The sequence below is a fragment of the Corapipo altera genome, unplaced genomic scaffold (genome assembly GCF_003945725.1).
Source record: "Corapipo altera isolate COAL_440 unplaced genomic scaffold, ASM394572v1 54, whole genome shotgun sequence".
Taxonomy (NCBI): Eukaryota; Metazoa; Chordata; class Aves; order Passeriformes; family Pipridae; genus Corapipo; species Corapipo altera.
Genome location: NW_020884902.1, coordinates 9,778,881 through 9,797,647, shown reverse-complemented (window position 1 = coordinate 9,797,647; position 18,767 = coordinate 9,778,881). Strand labels below are relative to the sequence as shown.

General features: G+C 45.1%; 1 protein-coding gene across 1 annotated transcript in view; it reads left to right on the top strand.

Annotated features, from left to right (window-relative positions):
* The window catches only part of MAP3K13 (mitogen-activated protein kinase kinase kinase 13), a 71,925-nt gene that overhangs the window by 31,110 nt on the left and 22,048 nt on the right, over positions 1-18,767 (top strand). Inside the window, 1 exon segment of the mRNA XM_027650484.1 lies at positions 15,449-16,023. Within this exon segment, the coding sequence (XP_027506285.1) occupies positions 15,522-16,023 (502 nt within the window). The 5' untranslated portion in view covers positions 15,449-15,521.

The window sequence follows — 18,767 nt, the reverse complement described above, 5'->3', positions numbered from 1 at the left end:
TCCCTCTTGTACCCCTAAGTGTGTGCAGAGTAGATTTATGAACAGCCCTGCTGCTGTATAATTATGAAATTAACCTTCGAGTAACTGCCATCTCTCTTCTAATTTTCTGCTGTAGTCAGTGGAATGTGCCACAAGAAGTGTTAAGGATTTGCTTTGCTTCTCTGCTTCCCTGTGCCTGTTCCTGGCCAGCCCTGGAGGCAGGACACTGGGATTGCTGGGCCTTTGGTCCCCTGCAGCAGAACCCTCCTTCCCTGTCAAAGGTTGGTTTAGGAGTTTTGCCCAAGATGACCATCAAGTTCCCAGGGGCTATAAATAACAAATGTTTGCTATTTTTGAGTATTGGCATAATATTGGTATCCTCAGTCTTGGGCAATTTTAGTCGTTCGCCAGTTTATTAAAATTGAAGGTCACAGGATTGGAGAACTTGTTAAATGATTATTTTAGGACTGGGCTCAAATCAACATGATGTGCCAGCTAGAAACGTTATGCCTAGCAGATGCTGGATAACATTCCTGTTAGTTATTAATTGGCTTGGAAATACTTAATTATCCTGTCTTTTTCAAATATAGTGAACAGATTTTTTTTTTTAATACTTCGAGCACCCATTTCCACCAGTTTGGCCTGTTATTTCTCCTAGTGGTCTAATTACTTGGTTGCCCTTTCAGAAATCCTGTTGCCTATCAGCTTTTCACTGGCAGTTGTGTGGTCCCTTATGAGCTTTGGATTTTTAGTGTCTTCTGCCTTTATTGTATTTGGTACTTTTTTTTTTCTATTTTCAGGTTAATACTGAACTAAATTTATGCATAAAATTGTATTCAGGCATCTTCCCAGAGTTCCCTGCTTTTGCCAGTGTTTTTGTATCAGAAGGAGGAAAATTATTTTTCTTTCTAATATTGATCAACTTATTTACTCACTAGTGGTGCATCAAAAGAGCTGTGCAATGTGTACTATGAAAATACCCAACTGGTTGCAACCCGACATAATTTTGGGGACATTTTAGGTTGCTTTTTCTATTTCACAATGAGTTAAGGTAGTTATCTTGCTTAAATTTGGGACCTTTGTGCTTGAAAATTTTAGTCTGAGCTCTTGAGACACAGATGAAATTGAGTGTTGGGGTGCTGAACCAAACCACCACAGAGAATAAAATCTGAAATTTTATGTGCAAGCTGCTTTCTTCCCTTGGAGTCTTCCTGGGGTTTTGTTCCCACTTATTTTCCCTGCTGGTTTTTTGTTGGTTTTTTTTTTAATGTCACTGCAATTAACCCTTGGAAACCTCTGAAAATTATTTTCCTTTCTATTTTTATTCTGACTTTTCTCATTCTATAGTGGTATTTCTCTTCCTTTTCTTCCACTTCTTGCATGTGCTACTGTGCTCCCCCTTCCAGTTCCTGAATTTATCCCTTTTTGCTTTAGGGCACAGGAGTAAAATAATGTTTTGGGTCTGTTTTGAAAATGCCAGGGAAATCTGGAAGCTGTTTTTGTCCCATGGTGGTGGTGTTGGCTGAGGGCTGGGCTCCAGAGGGGGAGGGAAGGCAAGGCAGGGAGTCAAAGCAGGTGCAACTGGGATTTGAAATGGTGGCACAGAGTGATCCCTTTGGAGAAGGGACATCTCTCTCCACACCTCCCCTCCTGCTTCCCCTGGGGCACAGCAGTGCAGCTGTTGCGCTGTCTGGGTAGAAATCTGGTGCTTTGGTGACTTTTAAATCTTAGAGAGGAGATATTTCTTCAGCGGAAGTTACCTGGGGCTTTCTTTGATCTTGGAGGTAGGTAACAAGAAATTTGCATTCCTTTTAATTTTCCCTGGCCAACTCAACTCAGAAACCACAGTCCAGAATCCAAGCCCTTCTCCCTCCACAGGAGCTGGTGTCAGTGGTGCTGGTTCACATGAGATCAAGTAGAACAAAATCCCTGATTTCTCAGCCCAGATCTGTTGTTGTTACATCCAGTCCTGGTTTATTTTGGGATGTTACCTACTTCCTATAAGGAAAGGTGGGATTCTCTCGGGCTTTCTTTTAAGATGTGCACCAGCAGAGTAAATTTTGGGACAACTTGTTATAGTATAATTGCTTCCTCCTTGCTAGGAAAAGGTGTGGTGAAAATATAGAAATCCTGTGTCTTAATAATTTGGAGGCTGCAGGTTGTTCAGAAGGAGTTTTTAAAGTCCAGAAGGTTGGATCCTGGTCTACCCTGAGACAGTGTTATTGCAGAGCTTACAGCCCAGGTTATCCTTCAAACCTTGACCTTCATTCCTGATCATGCTCATCCCTCCACTCCATCTCTCATATTTCAAGGATACAAAACCAAGGCATAACTTGTGCTCTTCCCCTGTCTGGGTCTGAGTTAATCACAGCTGCTCTTGTGAGCATTCACCAGGACTCTGCCATCCATTTGGGTGCCCTTGCACGTGGTCTGCACAACTGAGTGTATTCCATTGGCTTGGAATTGAAGCTGGAATGGGAATGGCTGGTGGGCTGGGATCCGTGGGTGCTGTGCCCACCATTCCTTATGTAGCCCCGGGTGTGAAACTCTGCCTGCTCCAATCTTTGTTTCTGAGTGTTCCTGAGTGTTGTGAGCTCGTCTGCCCGCTGCTGGGAATGTTTGACTGGAGCTGAATGCAGGATTTTGTCAGTGCTCCTATTTTTATTTTGCTGGTGCTTTTGCATCGCTAATCAAACACAAGCCTCCTATTGTTCTCCCTGCTGCCTCCTTCCAGTACGTGCTTATATTTAGTTATTTTAATAATAATACCCCGGGTTTGTAATCCTGCAAGAAGCCGGGGAGATGATAAACTCCTCTTCTGATTACCAAATCCATTTGATTCGTACACCAGATGGCTGTTATTTGACACGCTGCTGTTCCCCAGGAGCGGCACAGACTCGGGGCTATCGGAGGATGTCCTCGCTGGTCCTCCCCCCGGGGTGGCAGCACTGATGCCATTTTCCGGGGGGCTCAGGCAGTTGGGTGCCTGGCTTTGGCTGGGATTGGCTGCCCCCCTCTCCCCTCTGCCGGTGCCCAGCCCCAGCCGGAGCCGCCGAATCTCCAACCATCCCGATTTCCATCCATTCATGAATCCGTGACGTCAGCACGCTCTGTGCTTCTTTGCAGCAGGCTGCAGGATTGTGTGGGTGGAATTTCCTTTTATTTTGCAACACTTCCTTTTTTTTTTTTTTTTAAATTTTTTTTTTTATTTTTCCCCCCCCCCTTCCATCTTTTTAAAACGAGAAAATGGAGCATCACATAGGAAATCTTCATCCCTGTGAGTATCTGGAGGAAAATGTGGTTTTTGTGAGAGGTGTGTGGGTCTGTGTGTGTGTGTGTTCCATGGTCAGCGCTCCCCTTTCGCCATTTATTTCGGAAGGACAGATGGATGTTGCATTTGTGATGTGAAAGGGCTGAAAAAACGATGCTGAGAGAGGGAAGAGGGAACGTGAAACCTTAATTTATCCATCACTGCATATCAATCTGAGAGCTGGCCTGGCCTTTGCCTGTCGGTGTGATAGACATTTTTCACTTGCAATTTTGCACGTTATCTTCCTGTGCCCCCCTTTTAAAGGGGAAGGGAATGGCAGTGGAGAATGGATATAAATGGAATATGCAGGCAATGACATAAGAATTACAAGAGATAGTATAAAGAGGCAGAATTGTATTTTTTTGCCTTTTAGGCAAAATTGTAATTTTTTTTTCCTTGTGGGCTAATAAAACAATTCTTCTGTTGTGCTACAGTGATTAATAATTGAATTTTATTTCTGAGATGGAGATGTGTTTTCTTTCAATCAGCCAGGCAGGAATTTGTTCTTGTATTATTGCAAATAGCAGTCTGAGCTGTCTCTGGTGTGCTGAACACATGATTTTCACCCCTCATTTTCCTAATAAATGAGGGAGCTGGGAGTACCTTTGCAGTTAACGATACTGTTCACTGGGGCAAGATTTGTCATATTCCTGCTCACCTGAATGGGGCATGATGTCATGTTTTCTCCCAATGAAAAGAGGAGCTGCTCTTTATTTTTGTTTTGGGGGGGTGGTTTAAGTACTGCAATAGCTTAATCATGTCAAACCACATGTCTCCCTTAAGTAAATGAAAAAAAAAAGAGGGTATTTTAAGTAGATCTGGAGAAAGATGACATCAGGCCCATGTGTTTGGATATACTGATTTTAGCAATAGGCAGTCTGTTCAGCAGAAGCAGCTGAGGGGAATGTATTTTGATAAATAATTTTGAGGGAGAAAACATGAAAATATTTGAAATGAGAGAGGTTCAGTCGGTCTGACAGGGACATATGGGCACTTTTCCCAGTGCCTGCTCTGTGTGTAGCCACTGACACCTTGGGATACCCTAAAATGTGGAGGGTAGAGTTGTCATGGGTTGAAAAGTTTTTGTCACTGTCCTTTTTGTTGTGTCCCCAAATGTATGCGGGTTTTGTTTCTAGAGAGAGGCAGCCCTTTGAACCTCTGGCTGTGACAGCCTTCCGCTGAGAAATACAAATAAATCCGGATTTTGATGTAGTGGGGGTTTTGTTTGTTTGTTTTGCTTTAACACCAGTTTTGTTTCCTGTCTTTGGGGCCTCCAGTGTGAGTCTTTGATCCAGAATGGTCCTGTCATTCAGATTTGTCTTTGTCCCCTGCTGCCTGATAGTTAAATTTATAGCTGGCATTCATTTTGACCCCTGTGCCTGGAATTAGCAAGTAACTTCTAGCACAGAATATATGGTAGGGACTCTCACTGCTCCTCAGCTATTTGTGAATTTGTGTTTAACCATGTTTGGGGGTTTTTTTGGTTGCATTTTTAACCTCCCTCTTTTGTCTGCTGTTGTAAAGATTTGGTAAGTGGCTTATCTCCAGTGGGTCAGAAAATTGAGTAATGATTTATTTGAAAATCTCTTCCTAGGTAAGCCCTTTCACAATTAGTAGTTATTAAAACATGGGTCTACTCTAAGCAGTGGCAGGATAAAAAAGATTTTACAGTATTTCCTGTTTTCTTAGGACTTTTTTTAACAGCAAATATGGGGTGGTGAGTGATTAGACTGGAGTTGTTCCCACCTGGTACCTGTTCCAGGCTGTCTGCAGTCAAGATGTGGGGAGGGGATTTAGAGTAGGGCTTCTTAAAATGGCACAGTTTTAAAGTAAAGCTTTTTTTGTATAAAATTAAGAGATCTGATGTGGCTTATGTGAACACTTTGCTCTTCAGTTCTGGTCCCTGGGGCCAGAGCAGGCAGGGGAAGGGGCATTGAGCCTTTTAGCCAAGCTCTCATCTGAGATCCTGTATTTGGAGGAAAACAGCAGCAGGTTTACTGCTTGTACAACTTCCAGTGAGTTCTCAGCCATAACTGACTCAAAACGAGTCAGCTGAGGGAAATGTTACCTCTGAAGCTCTCGGAGTTTGGCACTTCACCAAGCCCTGTCCAGCTTATGGGACTTTGGTTTTTATCCATTCGTGCAGGGGCTTAGGCTTTTGTAGTCTCCTGTTGTGTGACATTGCAGCAAATCACTCTCATTTCCTGGGGAGGGGGGAGTAAATATTTCACCCAAAACACAGAGTACTCTCAGGGTGGAATGGCAGGGTGGCAGCTGCAGCTGAAGTGCTGTGGTGGGCTGGGAGCAGCAGCTCTGTGTGTGCTTACTCCCACCCCTATAAATACTCAGTGTGTGTTTTGACCTCTGTCCTCTTTCCCTGCTTACAGCTTCAGCTGAGAATTTGGTGACTGGAGGGGGTTCAAAGACTTTAGCAACAGTTGGGTGTAGGCCAGGGGGAAGAGTAGATGTGTCTGTGTCAAGTATATGGTTGATAACCCCCTGGTGAAGCTGTGATTGTTGGTGCTGGTTCCCCTGGAGCAGTTGGAGGGGTGCTGTGAGGGAAGGAAGGAGAAAGTCCTGGTGTGGGTGAGAGGCTGGACCTTTTCCAGCTTAGTGGGCTGGAGGAATGGAGTTGTCTGTGTGGACACTGTATTCATTCCTGGCATAGTTGTCCTTTCCTGTCCCCAACCCCATACTCTGTTACCTTCTGGAGGACACCACAGTCAGTAATGCAGCTGCACAGCTGTGACTTTTCTGCTGACACACAGGAGATCCAGCACAGATCCCCCAGTGTTGGGTTATCCACTGTAGCCCATCCAGTGGGGATGCACCAGGGGCTGGGTACTGGGTGCCACGAGTCCTGCCAGGCTCTGGGGCTCCTGTGTGGCTCTCTGCTCTGGGGCTGTGCTGCCTGTGTGCCCTGATGGTGTTCCCAGCCCGTGGTGGCCTCGGAGCAGGCTCACACCTTACTCTGTGTCACTAATACAGGCTTACTCCAGGCTCCTGAGCAGGGCATTGTGCCTCAGCTCTGTTGAGCAATAATCCTCTTTGCTGTGTATGGTGCTTGCTAAATACATCTGAGTACTACTGTCATTCCTCATCTGAGATCTACCAGCTGGATTTCCAGTGTCCTTCCCCTTCCCATCAGGTCCTGGGACCTGGGACAGAGTCCGGAGCGCTGCACGTGCCCCGGGAATTTTGGTACTTCCATGGGTAGTTGTTCAGTTATTTAATACAGGGCATGAAGCACATAAGCTGTTAGTGCTGAGAAGTTCGTGTGAGTAGCTTTTACATGTCAGATGTGCTTTGCAAATATTGAATAATTCATGTCTACTATAAAAATAAAAACAAACGTGGGAGTGAGCGAATTTACCTGAGACCAGTCTGACGCCTCACGTGAGTTAAAGTGAGACTTTGATTCATTCACTGGATTCCTGAGAACAGCACTGTGATATTGATCTTCATCCTCAAAGATCTTTCAGACATTAATTAATTTTAACGCTAGTCCTTGGAGGAAAATATGATGTTTCAGTGCTGTAAGTGGGGAAAATTCCAAGGTATTGTTTGTTGGTAGGACTGGAACATTTAATGGCTTCATGTAGCAAGGTCAGCGAGGCTGTAAAGCCTCTGTGAACTCAACTTGGAGATTTTCCTGGGCTTTGTTGTTGTAAAATATTTGAATCTGAGTCCTTAAATCTGTTATTTAGTCACTGTCCTTTAGTGACTGTTCTTTGGTTATTTAGTAATGTAATGTGGATCTTCAATGAGGTGAAAGTGAAGAATTGGGAAGGATGAACAGAAAAGGAGCAGAGCGGAGCCTGAAACCTGTGACTGGATCCTGCCATGAAAACAGCTGGAAAGACAAAGGAGAAGAGTGTAACTTAAGGTCATTTCTAAATTTTGATCTGAGACAGATTCCAACAGCAATTCAGCCATATAAAAGGCTAATCAGCATTTAGTCTGTCTTTGTAGCAGCTGAATGTTTGGCAATATATGGATGGGCTTGTGGTGGAGGGTATCAATGGTCGGTGAGGTGTCAGAACACTGTGAAGCTGCTGGTGTTCCGTGTGTGCACGTAGCTCATGACACGTGGCAGCCAGAGGGAGGGGAAACAAATAGCAAATGGGTGATTAAAAGTTAAACTGATTTTTTTGGAAGTAAGTGTGGTCCTTGGTTTGTTCCCCCTGCTCCCCAGAGGCCGGTGGCTGATGGGTTCTTCTTTCCTCCAAAGCCAAGGACCTCTGCCCAGAGCTGCTCTCCCACAGAGAGGTGCATTCCCCAAATCCTGCAGCGAATACGAGAGTCATTATGCAACATCACTTATTTCCTATGGCATCAGATTATGCAATTTCTGAGCAGAAGAATGCAAAGCCCTGGAAGAACACAGTAGCATTTTAACAGATCCAAAAATACCTTCTCCAGGATAGAGGAAGCAGTTCAGTGTGTAGTGCTGGAAATACACTGTTATGTAAGGTGCTTACTCCCCAGCCGTGCTGGGCAGGCCTGGCTGGCAGGTGGAGCAGGACATGCTCTCCCTGCCACTGGAGAGGTCTCCCTGCACACACAGGAGGTGGATGGGCCCTTTGTCTGCCTTCTTCACTAAGATGAATTTTTATTGCTTCGTGGTTTTCATCCCTTTTGCCAAAAAAAAAAAAAAAGTGGATGCTTGATTTCTCTTTCCACATCAAGCACCACTTCTCCACCCCCCACAAATTTGTGACCTTCTGTTGAAGAAGTTCCTAGTGAAATATTTGTTCTGGTGTTTGGTGGAGGTTGAAATTCCTGTGCTGAGAGCCAGGGCAGATGCACACATTGCATGTGGGGACAAGATTCACCACAGTTCTTTTAAGGTGAAGTCTGCCTTGGAAATCTATTAAATTTCTTTGTAGGAGTCAAGAGCAAGTCAGAAAAGGGGATCTGGTTGACACAATCTGTTGGGATTTTGGCAGGAATACTTACCAGAGATTTTAAAGATACTTAAGCAGCTATAAAATAACAGGGATGCCCATCTCAAGCAAATATTTGATTAAAGTATATGAAATAAGCGTAGAGGGATAAATAAATTGTTGAAACATTTTTCTCTGCTTTGGAGATTTCACTACTCAGTCTTTCCACCTGTTCTTCCTATATCCAGATCACTTAGGAATATTCTGAAGCAAGAGCATTTGGACTGTGAGGCTACCCAAGGAAGGTGTTCAGGGTAATAACCACAAAGGGCAGCTGGAGGGAATATTGGAAGGCTCCAGTGAACTTGGGTGATAAAATGTCAGTTCAATTTAGTGTTGATTAAATACAATTTAATCTTAACATCCAGTACATAGGAATTAGACTCTGACCTAGCTTTTACTGCTCAAGAATGAGATCTTAAGGTTGTAAGAGACCCGTGGAAGTTAGCTTAGCATCCCGAGGCGTGCCTAGACATGAGATGGAATTAGAGGAATAGTTAGGAAAGCAACAAAGAACCAAAATAACCATTGTGCCTTTGTGCATTTCTGTGGCATTCTGTCCTCACTGGGAATCTTGGCTGTGATCTTACTTTCTCAATTTACATCCTCAACTGCCCAGAGAAGCTGTGGCTGCCCCTGGATCCCTGGAAGTGTCCAAGGCCAGGTTGAACAGGGCTTGGAGCAATCTGGGACAGTGGAAGGTGTCCCTGCCCATGGCAGGGGGTGGGACTGGATGGTCTTTAAGGTCCCTTCCAACCCAAACCATTCTGGGATTCTATAATTCTAAGGCTGGTATAAGAGAAGTGGAACAGAGGTGATCAGAGATGCAGTGAGAGAGAAGGTCGAGTGGGAACTGTTATACTTGAAACAAGATGTTGGAGTGGAGGATGGAGTGTTCATAAAGTCACAGCTGGAATTAAAGAGATGAATAGGTTCAGGTGTCACTGAAGGAGTGAACACCTGGCTGTTTGAAGAAAGGAATTAGGGAGACATGCAAAGTGCAGAGTAGCTGGTGTTGCCTTCTGCAGCACAGAGTTAAACCACACAACTCCCTGCCACGGCACAGTGGTTGCCAAAGTTCTGGTTAAAAAAAATTCCTTGATGCATTTGCACAGGAGAAATGCTGTGTGGGCTATTGCAGAGAACCCCCCCTGTGTGCTGTGAGCAGGGGGGCTGGTGACACTGCTCTGGTGAGGGTTGGCTGCCTGCAGAGCCTTCCCTTGGCTTTTGGAGGCAGGAAATGGGGTAGATGAACTTGTCCTCCTGGGCTGGGGTGGTTTCTTCCTATGCTGCAACCTAGGTGCCACTTATTTCTCCTCTGCCAGGCTCAGTTGGGATGTGTGAGGTGCCAAGCAAACCTCCAGCTGGCTCTGTGCACAGAGCCTGAATTCAGCCATTATGGATATTTCTTGGCTGGCACACCGTGCTATTTTTGTCATTGTCAGAAAGGGTTCAGACCACAGAGCTAGACAGGGTTCTCTTTCTTGCTGATGCAGCCACAGACAAAAGTATATCACAACTGTAAAATCCCTTTTGCCAAAAAGGGTGCATCCCTGTTTTAGGGTAACCTTTATTCAATATGTCCAGACTGACTTAAATCAGCATGAGGTCAAGCTTCTGTTGGGAGAACATGGACATAGCTGCCATAACAACACAGTTCCATGGCTGTGGTCTCATCTTCTTAATGCCCATGGCTGAGTTAGAATATTCTGTTAACCTTTTAGGATGGTGATGATGATAGTTGTGAACCCCACATTGCTCAGGTGAGGATTGTGGTGACTGCAAAAGGTAGTGGTCTTTTGTTGAGGTGGCATCCAAATAGTTACTGGAGAAAGGAACTAAAGGGTATATTCCAGTCAGGATGTGCAGAAGTAGTGTAGTGTTTATCTGACAGGGTAAAGCACAAAAAAGCCAGTGTTACAAGACCTCATTTTCCCAGATAAAGCTGCTGTTTATTGTGGAGTAAGTTTGGGCACATGCAGAAATGTGTTCAGAGGTGTTGCAGTGACAGAAAACCTCAAGTGGGTCAGATGAAGAATTTTCAGCTGTTTTATCATAAACTGATTGTTTTGGCGGTGTCACAATTGTAATATTTAAAAATAAGGCTGGGTTGTGGCTGAGCATTCACGTGGGTGTGAGATGGGAAGAAACCTGTTTCCTTGAAGGAGCAGCATGTCTGGAGAAAGAGATTGATGGCTTAACAACACCCAAGCTTTTGCCTTGGACTGCTCCATAGTTGGTTTAAAGGTTTGCCCATAGCATGGCCTGGTCTGCACTGAGTTATTGTGGACAAGGTTCATAGTGTAATTTTTTTTTTTAACCTTACAAAACAGATAATGTAACTTATGAAATGTAATGTAATTATTGTAATAATGTGACTTGAAAAAAAATCCAGCCCCCTTGGAAACAAAGAGGTTGCCTTCTGGTGATGTGTAACTCCTTCTCTATTAATAAGTCTTTTACTTTTTGTTTTCAAAACAACCATGCAAAACACAAGCATATATTTCAAGTGATGCAAAAAGTGTGGCAGAAGAGGAATATCTGATCCACTCAAACAGCATTTTCCTCACCAGGAGACTGGTGAGAAAGAGAAAAACTTTGTTGGAATCCTGTGTAATGAAATGATGTGATTCAAACCCCAAAGGTCAGAAGTGACAGGCAAAGCTCTGGGATTTGCCAGCTCAGCAGCTCTGTATGTTCCTGTGCTGGAGTTGTACAGAGATGGGAGAGGACTGTGCATCAGCCTGTTGTAAAAATTCCCTGTGGAAACTAAGAGAGAATCACAAGGGGCAGGAGAACCCAGCTGGGAGATGTGTAACAGGATGACTATGATTTATAAACATATTTTTTTGTGGATTTTGTTATATTTTTAGGCATTTTAAGGCATTGTCCCAAGTGGAGGTGATACACACCTCCAATTCCAGTCATGTTATCAGTGAGGAAACATGTAGTTACCTTGTACCCACAGTAGCCAGAAGGAAATCGTGCTGAGTACCAGGAAAAAGCAAGGACCTCCAGGGCCTGGATGTAAATAGTGATATGAACAGGAATCTCTGTCCTTGGTAGTTCCATGGCCCAGCCAGCTGGTTTCTGCCAGCTGCTCTTTTACAGACTTTAAACTTGGATCAGACAGTTGCTTTTATTCCCTTTGCATATTGAAAGTGCAGGCAGAGAATGTGCTTTGCTGGGTAATACAGAAATAGTGCTGCAGGGAAACTAACTCAGTGTTACTGGAGGTTTGGGCTGTTAGGACACTCTGTACTTACACCACCTTTCCAGCACAGTAACTTTTTTGTCTCTGTGCTGTATCAGGAATGGTGATTTGCCACTCAATTTTTAGCACAGCTCTTTGAAGGAGAAACCTTAAAGGGGAAACTTCAGTTAGAGCCCATTCAGGGCATTGGGTTAACTCAGCTGTGTCTGCAAACCTGGCCATTGCCTTGACACTTTTATAAATATTGGGCTTGTGTAGGCAGCCACGTGCTTTGGTGGCTCTGGGTACATCCTAGGACACTTTCTGGATGGCTGTTTCCAGGGGCAGACGCTGTATCAGGCAAGATGAGAGCATGCCTTGTGATAGCTGATTAACCCACTCGGTGATTTGGTCAAACTCTCACTTTTCTGATAGTTTTAAACTGTGTTTTAGGCTGCCTGACATGCTGAGGTGCAGCCTCACTCTTCCCAGAAGAGATGCTCTTCCTGCTCCTTTTGTCTGAGCATGATGGGTTTTGCCTGGGAAAAAATACTTTGCCTGGAAATGGAATCATTTGCGGGAAGTTGTGATCATAGAAAATTACACTGATCCTCAAATCTCCTTCCACGTGTAAGATAATTTGTTAGTGCAGAGTGCATGAACTCATCAGAACAGTTCAAATCAGAGGGTCTGCCTTGAAGTCTGTGTGTGCAGCAGCACTTTGTGAAGTCAGAGTCTCTTAAATATGCACAGTCCTCCCACACACAGAGCTTCCAGCTTGTGACTGGAAGGCTGCTACAGCAGGAGATGGAAACAGTACAGCCCTTGGCTCTGCCCTTCCCTGGCAAAGTTAAGGAGGCAAATGCAGATCATAATCATGGAATCATGGAATGGTTTGGGTTGGAAGGGACCTTAAAGCCCATCCAGTCCCACCCCCTGCCATGTGCAGGGACACCTTCCACTAGCCCAGGTTGCTCCAAACCCTGTCCAACCTGGCCTTGAACACTTCCAGGGATCCAGGGGCAGCCACAGCTTCTCTGGGCAACCTCTGCCAGGGCCTCCCCACCCTCACAGGGAACAATTCCTTCCCAATATCCCATCTCACCCTGGCCTTTGGCAGTGGGAAGCCATTCCCCTTGTCCTGTCACTATGTGCCCTTATGAAAACATGGCAAACAGTCTGGATATAATGAAACTTCAAACTTTCAAGAAAACATTTTTCTTTGCCTTGAATGAAACTTAGATTTCTTTTATTGGGAAGAGTTCAACATGAAAAATCTCAGCCTTTTGGTGCTCTGACCGAAAGAATGGAGGAGACAGGATGATAAACCTTTAAAAAATGTTCTTCTTCCCTTCTGTGAAGAGATGGTGAGGCTGAAGACAACCCAGTTTATTTGTGTTGAATCAAATTTTGCTAAAGCAAGAGGTTGCACATTGCAGAATTTACTGTAATGGAAGAGAATTAAAAAAATTCATTTCCCCAACAAGTTGGCACTGATGTGTCATGGCAGAAACTGCCTGCTACCCCCACCAGGGTTTCTGGACCATTTTGCTTCACATTGGCTTGATATGAAGTTGTTTTAAAATAAGTGCTGCTGTCTTATGCTCTCCAAACAATGAGTTTGCTACACCTCTGAAAATCAGGCTGCTTATGTAAGGGCCTAAATAAGGCTGTATCATGCCAATTTGAAAATACTTCTGTGACCTTTGCCTGCCTCCTCTCTCCATCCAGGGGCATGTAAGATGGCAGAGCACTGTGCTTAAAGGCTTTTTTAATTTGAAATATCTCAGGGTTGGAGAAGGCAATTTTATCTGAGAAAACAGATTTGATGTCCCTCAGTCCAGGGGTTTGTTCTTAGCTGGGCTATTGCAGCCATGTCTAAGCTATGTTGTGAAAAGCTGTTCTTTCCCTGTTAAACCAAAATTCCAGAGTCAGAAAACTGCATAGAAAGGTAAAAGCAAAAACTTAATCTTGTACTAGTGTACTCTGAGAGCCAGGTAATAGCAAAATGATTTTATCCTCCAAGTCTGATTTTATCCTTTATGCACTTCCCATGGCTTTGGGATACTTTGGGGACACTGTTACCTCAAATCCTGCCCTTACTTTCATATTTCTTACAGGAAAACCTGACTGATGTTTTATTTACATTGCTTAGTGTTCTGTGTCACCAAAAGTTACAAACATTCTCTGTAGGAACACTGGTGACATTTTGCTTTTGTTTAAAGAATCACTTCTTTCTCTCAGAATGTTAGAGGTGAGCAGGAGCAGTGCCCAGAAACGCTTAGTTGGGGCTGGCTTGGTGTTTTTCTGAAATTCTGCTCAGGTCTGAAACTTTTTCTCATCAGCAACAAAATCTGTGATGATAGAACCACTACTACTAGTAGTAATTATACTACTGAGGTCACACTGCAGCTTCCCACACTGAGGAGTCAGTCCTTGTAATGCTGGTCAGAGGTAGGTCAGGAATAACCAACTCTCCAGCTTCCAGTACGAGTCTCATTCAGCTCCTGTACTGTCTGGGCCGTGCTGCAATATTTGCCTCACCTGGTGTTTTGTTTTCTTTTAAAGACAAAGTCTGCAGCCTAAATAACATCCTTCTAATAAAGCTTTAATGCAGAATCCATGTGATCAGGAAGAAGTAAAGGAATGTAATCCAGGCTCGTGGCTGTTCTCTTTTGCTGCTTCCTCTGCTGGGGAGGGACTGAAGCCCAGGGCATGAGCTTTTCATCCCACAGGCTGAAGGTCTTATCTCTCCTCTCTGCAGTGACCTCATCTTGAGGAGTTACGGGTCTGAGCTGTTCCCTTTCCATTGGCTGTGTCCTACCTGGCCACCTCTTTCTTCTTTTCAGTGGCTGTTTGCAGAGCCCGGGACTTTGCACGCAGTGTAACTGATCTTACTTCTGAACAAAATACTTTGCTAATGCCGTTTATTTTTTTCCACCTCTCAGCTTCTTATGGAATTTAATACCAGACTTTGTTCTGTGTTATGGGATGAATGAACTTAATTACTTTTGGCACAAAGTTAGAACCTCTTGTTTCAGAAGTGGGTTCAATCACTGTATGGGCCATTCACTTAGGAGTTGGACTTGATGATCCTTATGGGTCCCTTCCAGCTCAGAATATTCTGTGAAGTGACTCTGTCCCAAAAAGGTGTTTTTTGCAGTTGGGAGCTCTGGCAGCCTGACCCCTGGCTGTGGACCTGACTCTGTGGGAAGGTAACAGAATGGGTTGTGGGAAAAGGGTCCCTCAGTGGAGCTCATAGCAAGAGATGAGGGGACTTCTTAAAAGGGATCCCAGCTCTGAATTTATGTGCACCCTACCAGGATCTCCTGCAGGGAAAAGCAGAGAGCAGTGGGAGGAGATGCTCTTGTGGAAGGAGGGAGATCAGCAAGGAGGGTCTGCTGTAAACTCTGAGTCTTACTTGTTTATGAGGGTGACGTGTATGTGATTAGAGAATTGAACAATATCTTTGCCACACTGAACTTGAAAGGATTAAACTAAAGGTCCGGGATGGTCATAAGTAGGTGGGGCTCAGAGGGAGAGGCTACAAACCATCCCTAGGTGGGCTCAAGTACCTGTATCATTGGGCTTTGTTTTTCTAATGTCTTGTCTCGAGGGTTTGCAGAGGAATCCTGAGCTTGTGGGCTGTGCCAGACCAGAAACAGAGGCTGGATTCAACCCATACCTGAGCTGGGAAACCCCCGGGGCCAGCTTCAGTCAGATAAATGCTATAGTAACTCTTCCGCAAAGAGTCTTTCATGATTTTGACCTTTAGGCTCTTGTTTAAAACTTGTGGTGTTTGTTTACCAGGCAATTCCTGCAGTAGGTTACCGAGAGTACTGCCTGAGTGGAGTTTCTGTTGGAATTATTTATTTGTTTCTTTTAGGGCAGTAATTATTTACCAAGTATCAGCAGTTGTCTGGAAAGCCTAGTTAATTATCAGCTCGCCTCAGTGAAAGCGCACGAAGTGAAAATACTTAAATAAAAATTTGAAAGTTGTTCTTTTTCCTCTCCTTTCAGGTACTGGGTCCACGTGTCGCATCTGAGTTGTGTTGCACAAATTCTCTAAGCCCCAGCTCGGCCCATCTCCTTGATGCACACTCACAGCATCATGGCCAGCACTCAGGAGCGCCTGGGCCTGTCTTCCTCCCCGAACTCCATGGGCAAAGCTTTCTGTGAGGACAAAGACTTGGGTAGGTTCCCCGACGAGCACACTCCCGCCGGGACCCACCCGTCCCCCGAGCTCATCGAGGACGTGCGGGACAAGGGTTTGCTGCCGGCCGAGCTGCTGGAGGGCGTGAGCAGCCCGGTCACGGCGGCCGTGCTCACCAGCATCAGCGAGGACTCCCGGGACCAGTTCGAGAACAGCGTCCTGCAGCTGCGGGAGCAGGACGAGCCCGACACGCCCGTCCCACAGGGCCCGCGGGGCGCGGGGGACGGGGACAGCCACGGCGCGGGGGACGATGTCAAGGTGCAGTTCAACAGGTCGGGCAGCGGCAGCGGCGGCTTCCTCGAGGGGCTCTTCGGGTGCCTGAGGCCCGTGTGGAACATCATAGGCAAGGCGTACTCCACGGACTACAAACTGCAGCAGCAAGGTGAGCAGGGGACCCGGCCTGCGGCGCTGCGGGGGGAGCGTGTGACGGGCAGGGAAGGCACCCAGGGCTTCTGCCCAGCTTCCCACGGGACCGCTCTTGTGTCGTGCAGCCCTCTTCTGGGCGTGCAGAGACAAATCGTGCACTGCAGAGCCAGCAGCCGTCATTTGTGGCAAAAGCAGCTCGGGATGGAGTCAAAACCAGCTGCCTGTTCTGCCTCGTGTGTGGTCTGTTGTGACAATGTCTGAATCTGAACCGAGCGTGGGGATCAGAAGCATCTCTGCTGAGGTGGTTGGTACAATCCCTGTGTTAATTTCTGGAGGTTTTTCATGTCATAGAATCATAGAATCATAGAATAGATTGGGTTGGAAAAGACCTCCAAGATCATCAAGTCCAACCCCTGATCCAACTCCAGTTACTATATCATGGCACTAAGGGCCACATCCAATCTCTTTTTAAAAACCTCTGGGAGTGGTGAATCCACCACCTCTCTGAGTAGGCTGTTCCAATGCCTGATAACCCTCTCTGTAAAGAATTTCTTCCTAACATCTAACCTAAACCTCCTCTGGCAGAGCTTGAGCCCATGTCCCCTTGTCCTATTGTTGGTTGCCTGGGATAGACAACACTGTCAGATGGACAACACTGACATAGGCATTTCCCATTGGGAATCTGTATGTGAAGGCTTTTCCAGCTGACCACCTGATAGCAGAAGTGTCACTTCTCTTTTAAAAAGTCTTGTGTGTCTTTTTATTCAGCAGTAATTTTCCTCTTTAAAATACCATTCCATTCAGAACTTATTTTTCCAGAAATAAGGTTTATACCTTTTTTCATTTAAATGTGTAAGTGTAAATGTGTAAGTGTATGTGAGTATGAATATATATATGAAATATGTAGTTTGGAAATAAGTGATGTCCCAGTTGATTTCATATCTATATATGGTATGATACATATACCGTATATATAGATATAAGTCTCTTTAGGTGCTGCTGAAAGCTAAAGGGCAGAGTATGTTCTGCTGTTGGTGTCTGATTTCTCCCCTAGAACAGGGGGAGGGAGGTGGCAGATGGGAAAAGAACAAGCTGTCATTAGAATTAAGGAGCTGAAATGGTGGAGGCTTATGGAAAATGGGAACAGCCTGGCCACCATGGTACCATGGGGCAGAAGTGTCCTGTGCTGCTGTGACCATCACTCACTATTAATCAAATGGTTCTCTAGCACTGACAAATTATAAGATACATGGTCAGAAACCTGTCTGAGTGGTTCATATCTAAAACCCCAGAGGGATGGGGAACAACTGCTAATATGAGGGAACAGAGCTGTTAAACAATATTTGGGTGAATTTGGCTTGATATAAACTTACTCCTTCCCAGAGTCAGTCATTCCCAGCTCATAATGGAGTAGGAAATGCACCTCTGCATTCCAGGATGGCAGGTGGCTCCTGAGCAGCACCTGTGTGCTCAGCAAGGGTTTGCTTGGCTTGAAATCCTTTGGCACAGTCAGTTCTAAGTTTTGTTTGCATGTTGTTTATTCAGTGTGTCACATGTGGTTCAGACTATAAATATAAAAAGTGACTGGAAGGTCCTTGGGGGATTAACACTGTTGGGGTGATTGCACAATATGTGGAGTTGGATGTGGACAGTTTTGGAAGGGACTGTCTGGCTGGGGAGTCTCCCTTGGGAAGGAGAAGGAAATTGTGAGCAGTCAGATGACATCCAGAGGAAGCACTTGGTTTTGTATGGAAGTCACTTGTGTCAAAGATTGAAGCACTAATGAGTGAAAATGAGCAGCTGAGAGGGGGGCTGGGTTGGAGGGTGCTCGCAGATCTTCTGTGCACAGAGGGGTCTTGCTGTTCTCTGTGCCCTGAGCATGTCCAGAGCCATGGAGCCAGGGACTTCTTGCAGTTTGCTGTTGGCATCAGCCCCTTCTAAAAGGGCAGCTTTGAACTGGCTACAGATGTGGTAAGGCTGAGGATTAATTGGGATCTGCTATAAATGGCCTGTGTGGTTTAGCTGCACCTTCAGTGTCTTCACCGTAAGCAATGGGAATGAAAAGGAGATGTTTCTTATATTATTATTTTTTCCTCTGAACTGCTCTGATGGCAGAAGTGCACTTCTGTTGCCCAAGGATAAGCCTTTCCAAACTGTTGCTGTGCTAAAATTTGAGGATTTTGTCAGAATATTCATGTTCTGTTTTCCAGATGATCTCATTCTTGCTTCTTGCCACCAGAAAATCATCTTTGTGTGCGTTTCATCAGTTACATACAAGCCAGCACTTCAGTAACTGATGTATGTGATTATTTTTATTTTTGCTGTCTTTTAGCAAGAGCACAGAGGAGTCTGTGTTTGTGTTTGTGCAAGTCCTGTGCATTTGGAGAAGAGGCTGAGGAAATGTCTCTGACTCTTTCAGCAGCAGGGAGAGGCTTGTGGTGACCTTTCCTTCCCCTGGGAGCTTCTTTACAGCTTTGGGCTGGTGCCACAGATCTTGCAGATGATATTTTTTCCCTTCTTCATGAGACAACTACTTTAAGCCTCATCCAGGAGCAATCCTTTGTGTTGGGCTGAATCAACAGCTGGGGTAGGAGCCCAGTTTGGATCTGCAGCCCTGCGGCCTTACAGTACTTAAAGGGGATTATAAAAAAAGAGGGAGAGTGGCTTTTTACAGAGACAGGTAGTGACAGAGCAAGGAGAAATGGTTTTAACTAAAAGAGGAGAGATTTAGATTAGATGTCAGGAAGAAATTCTTCCCTG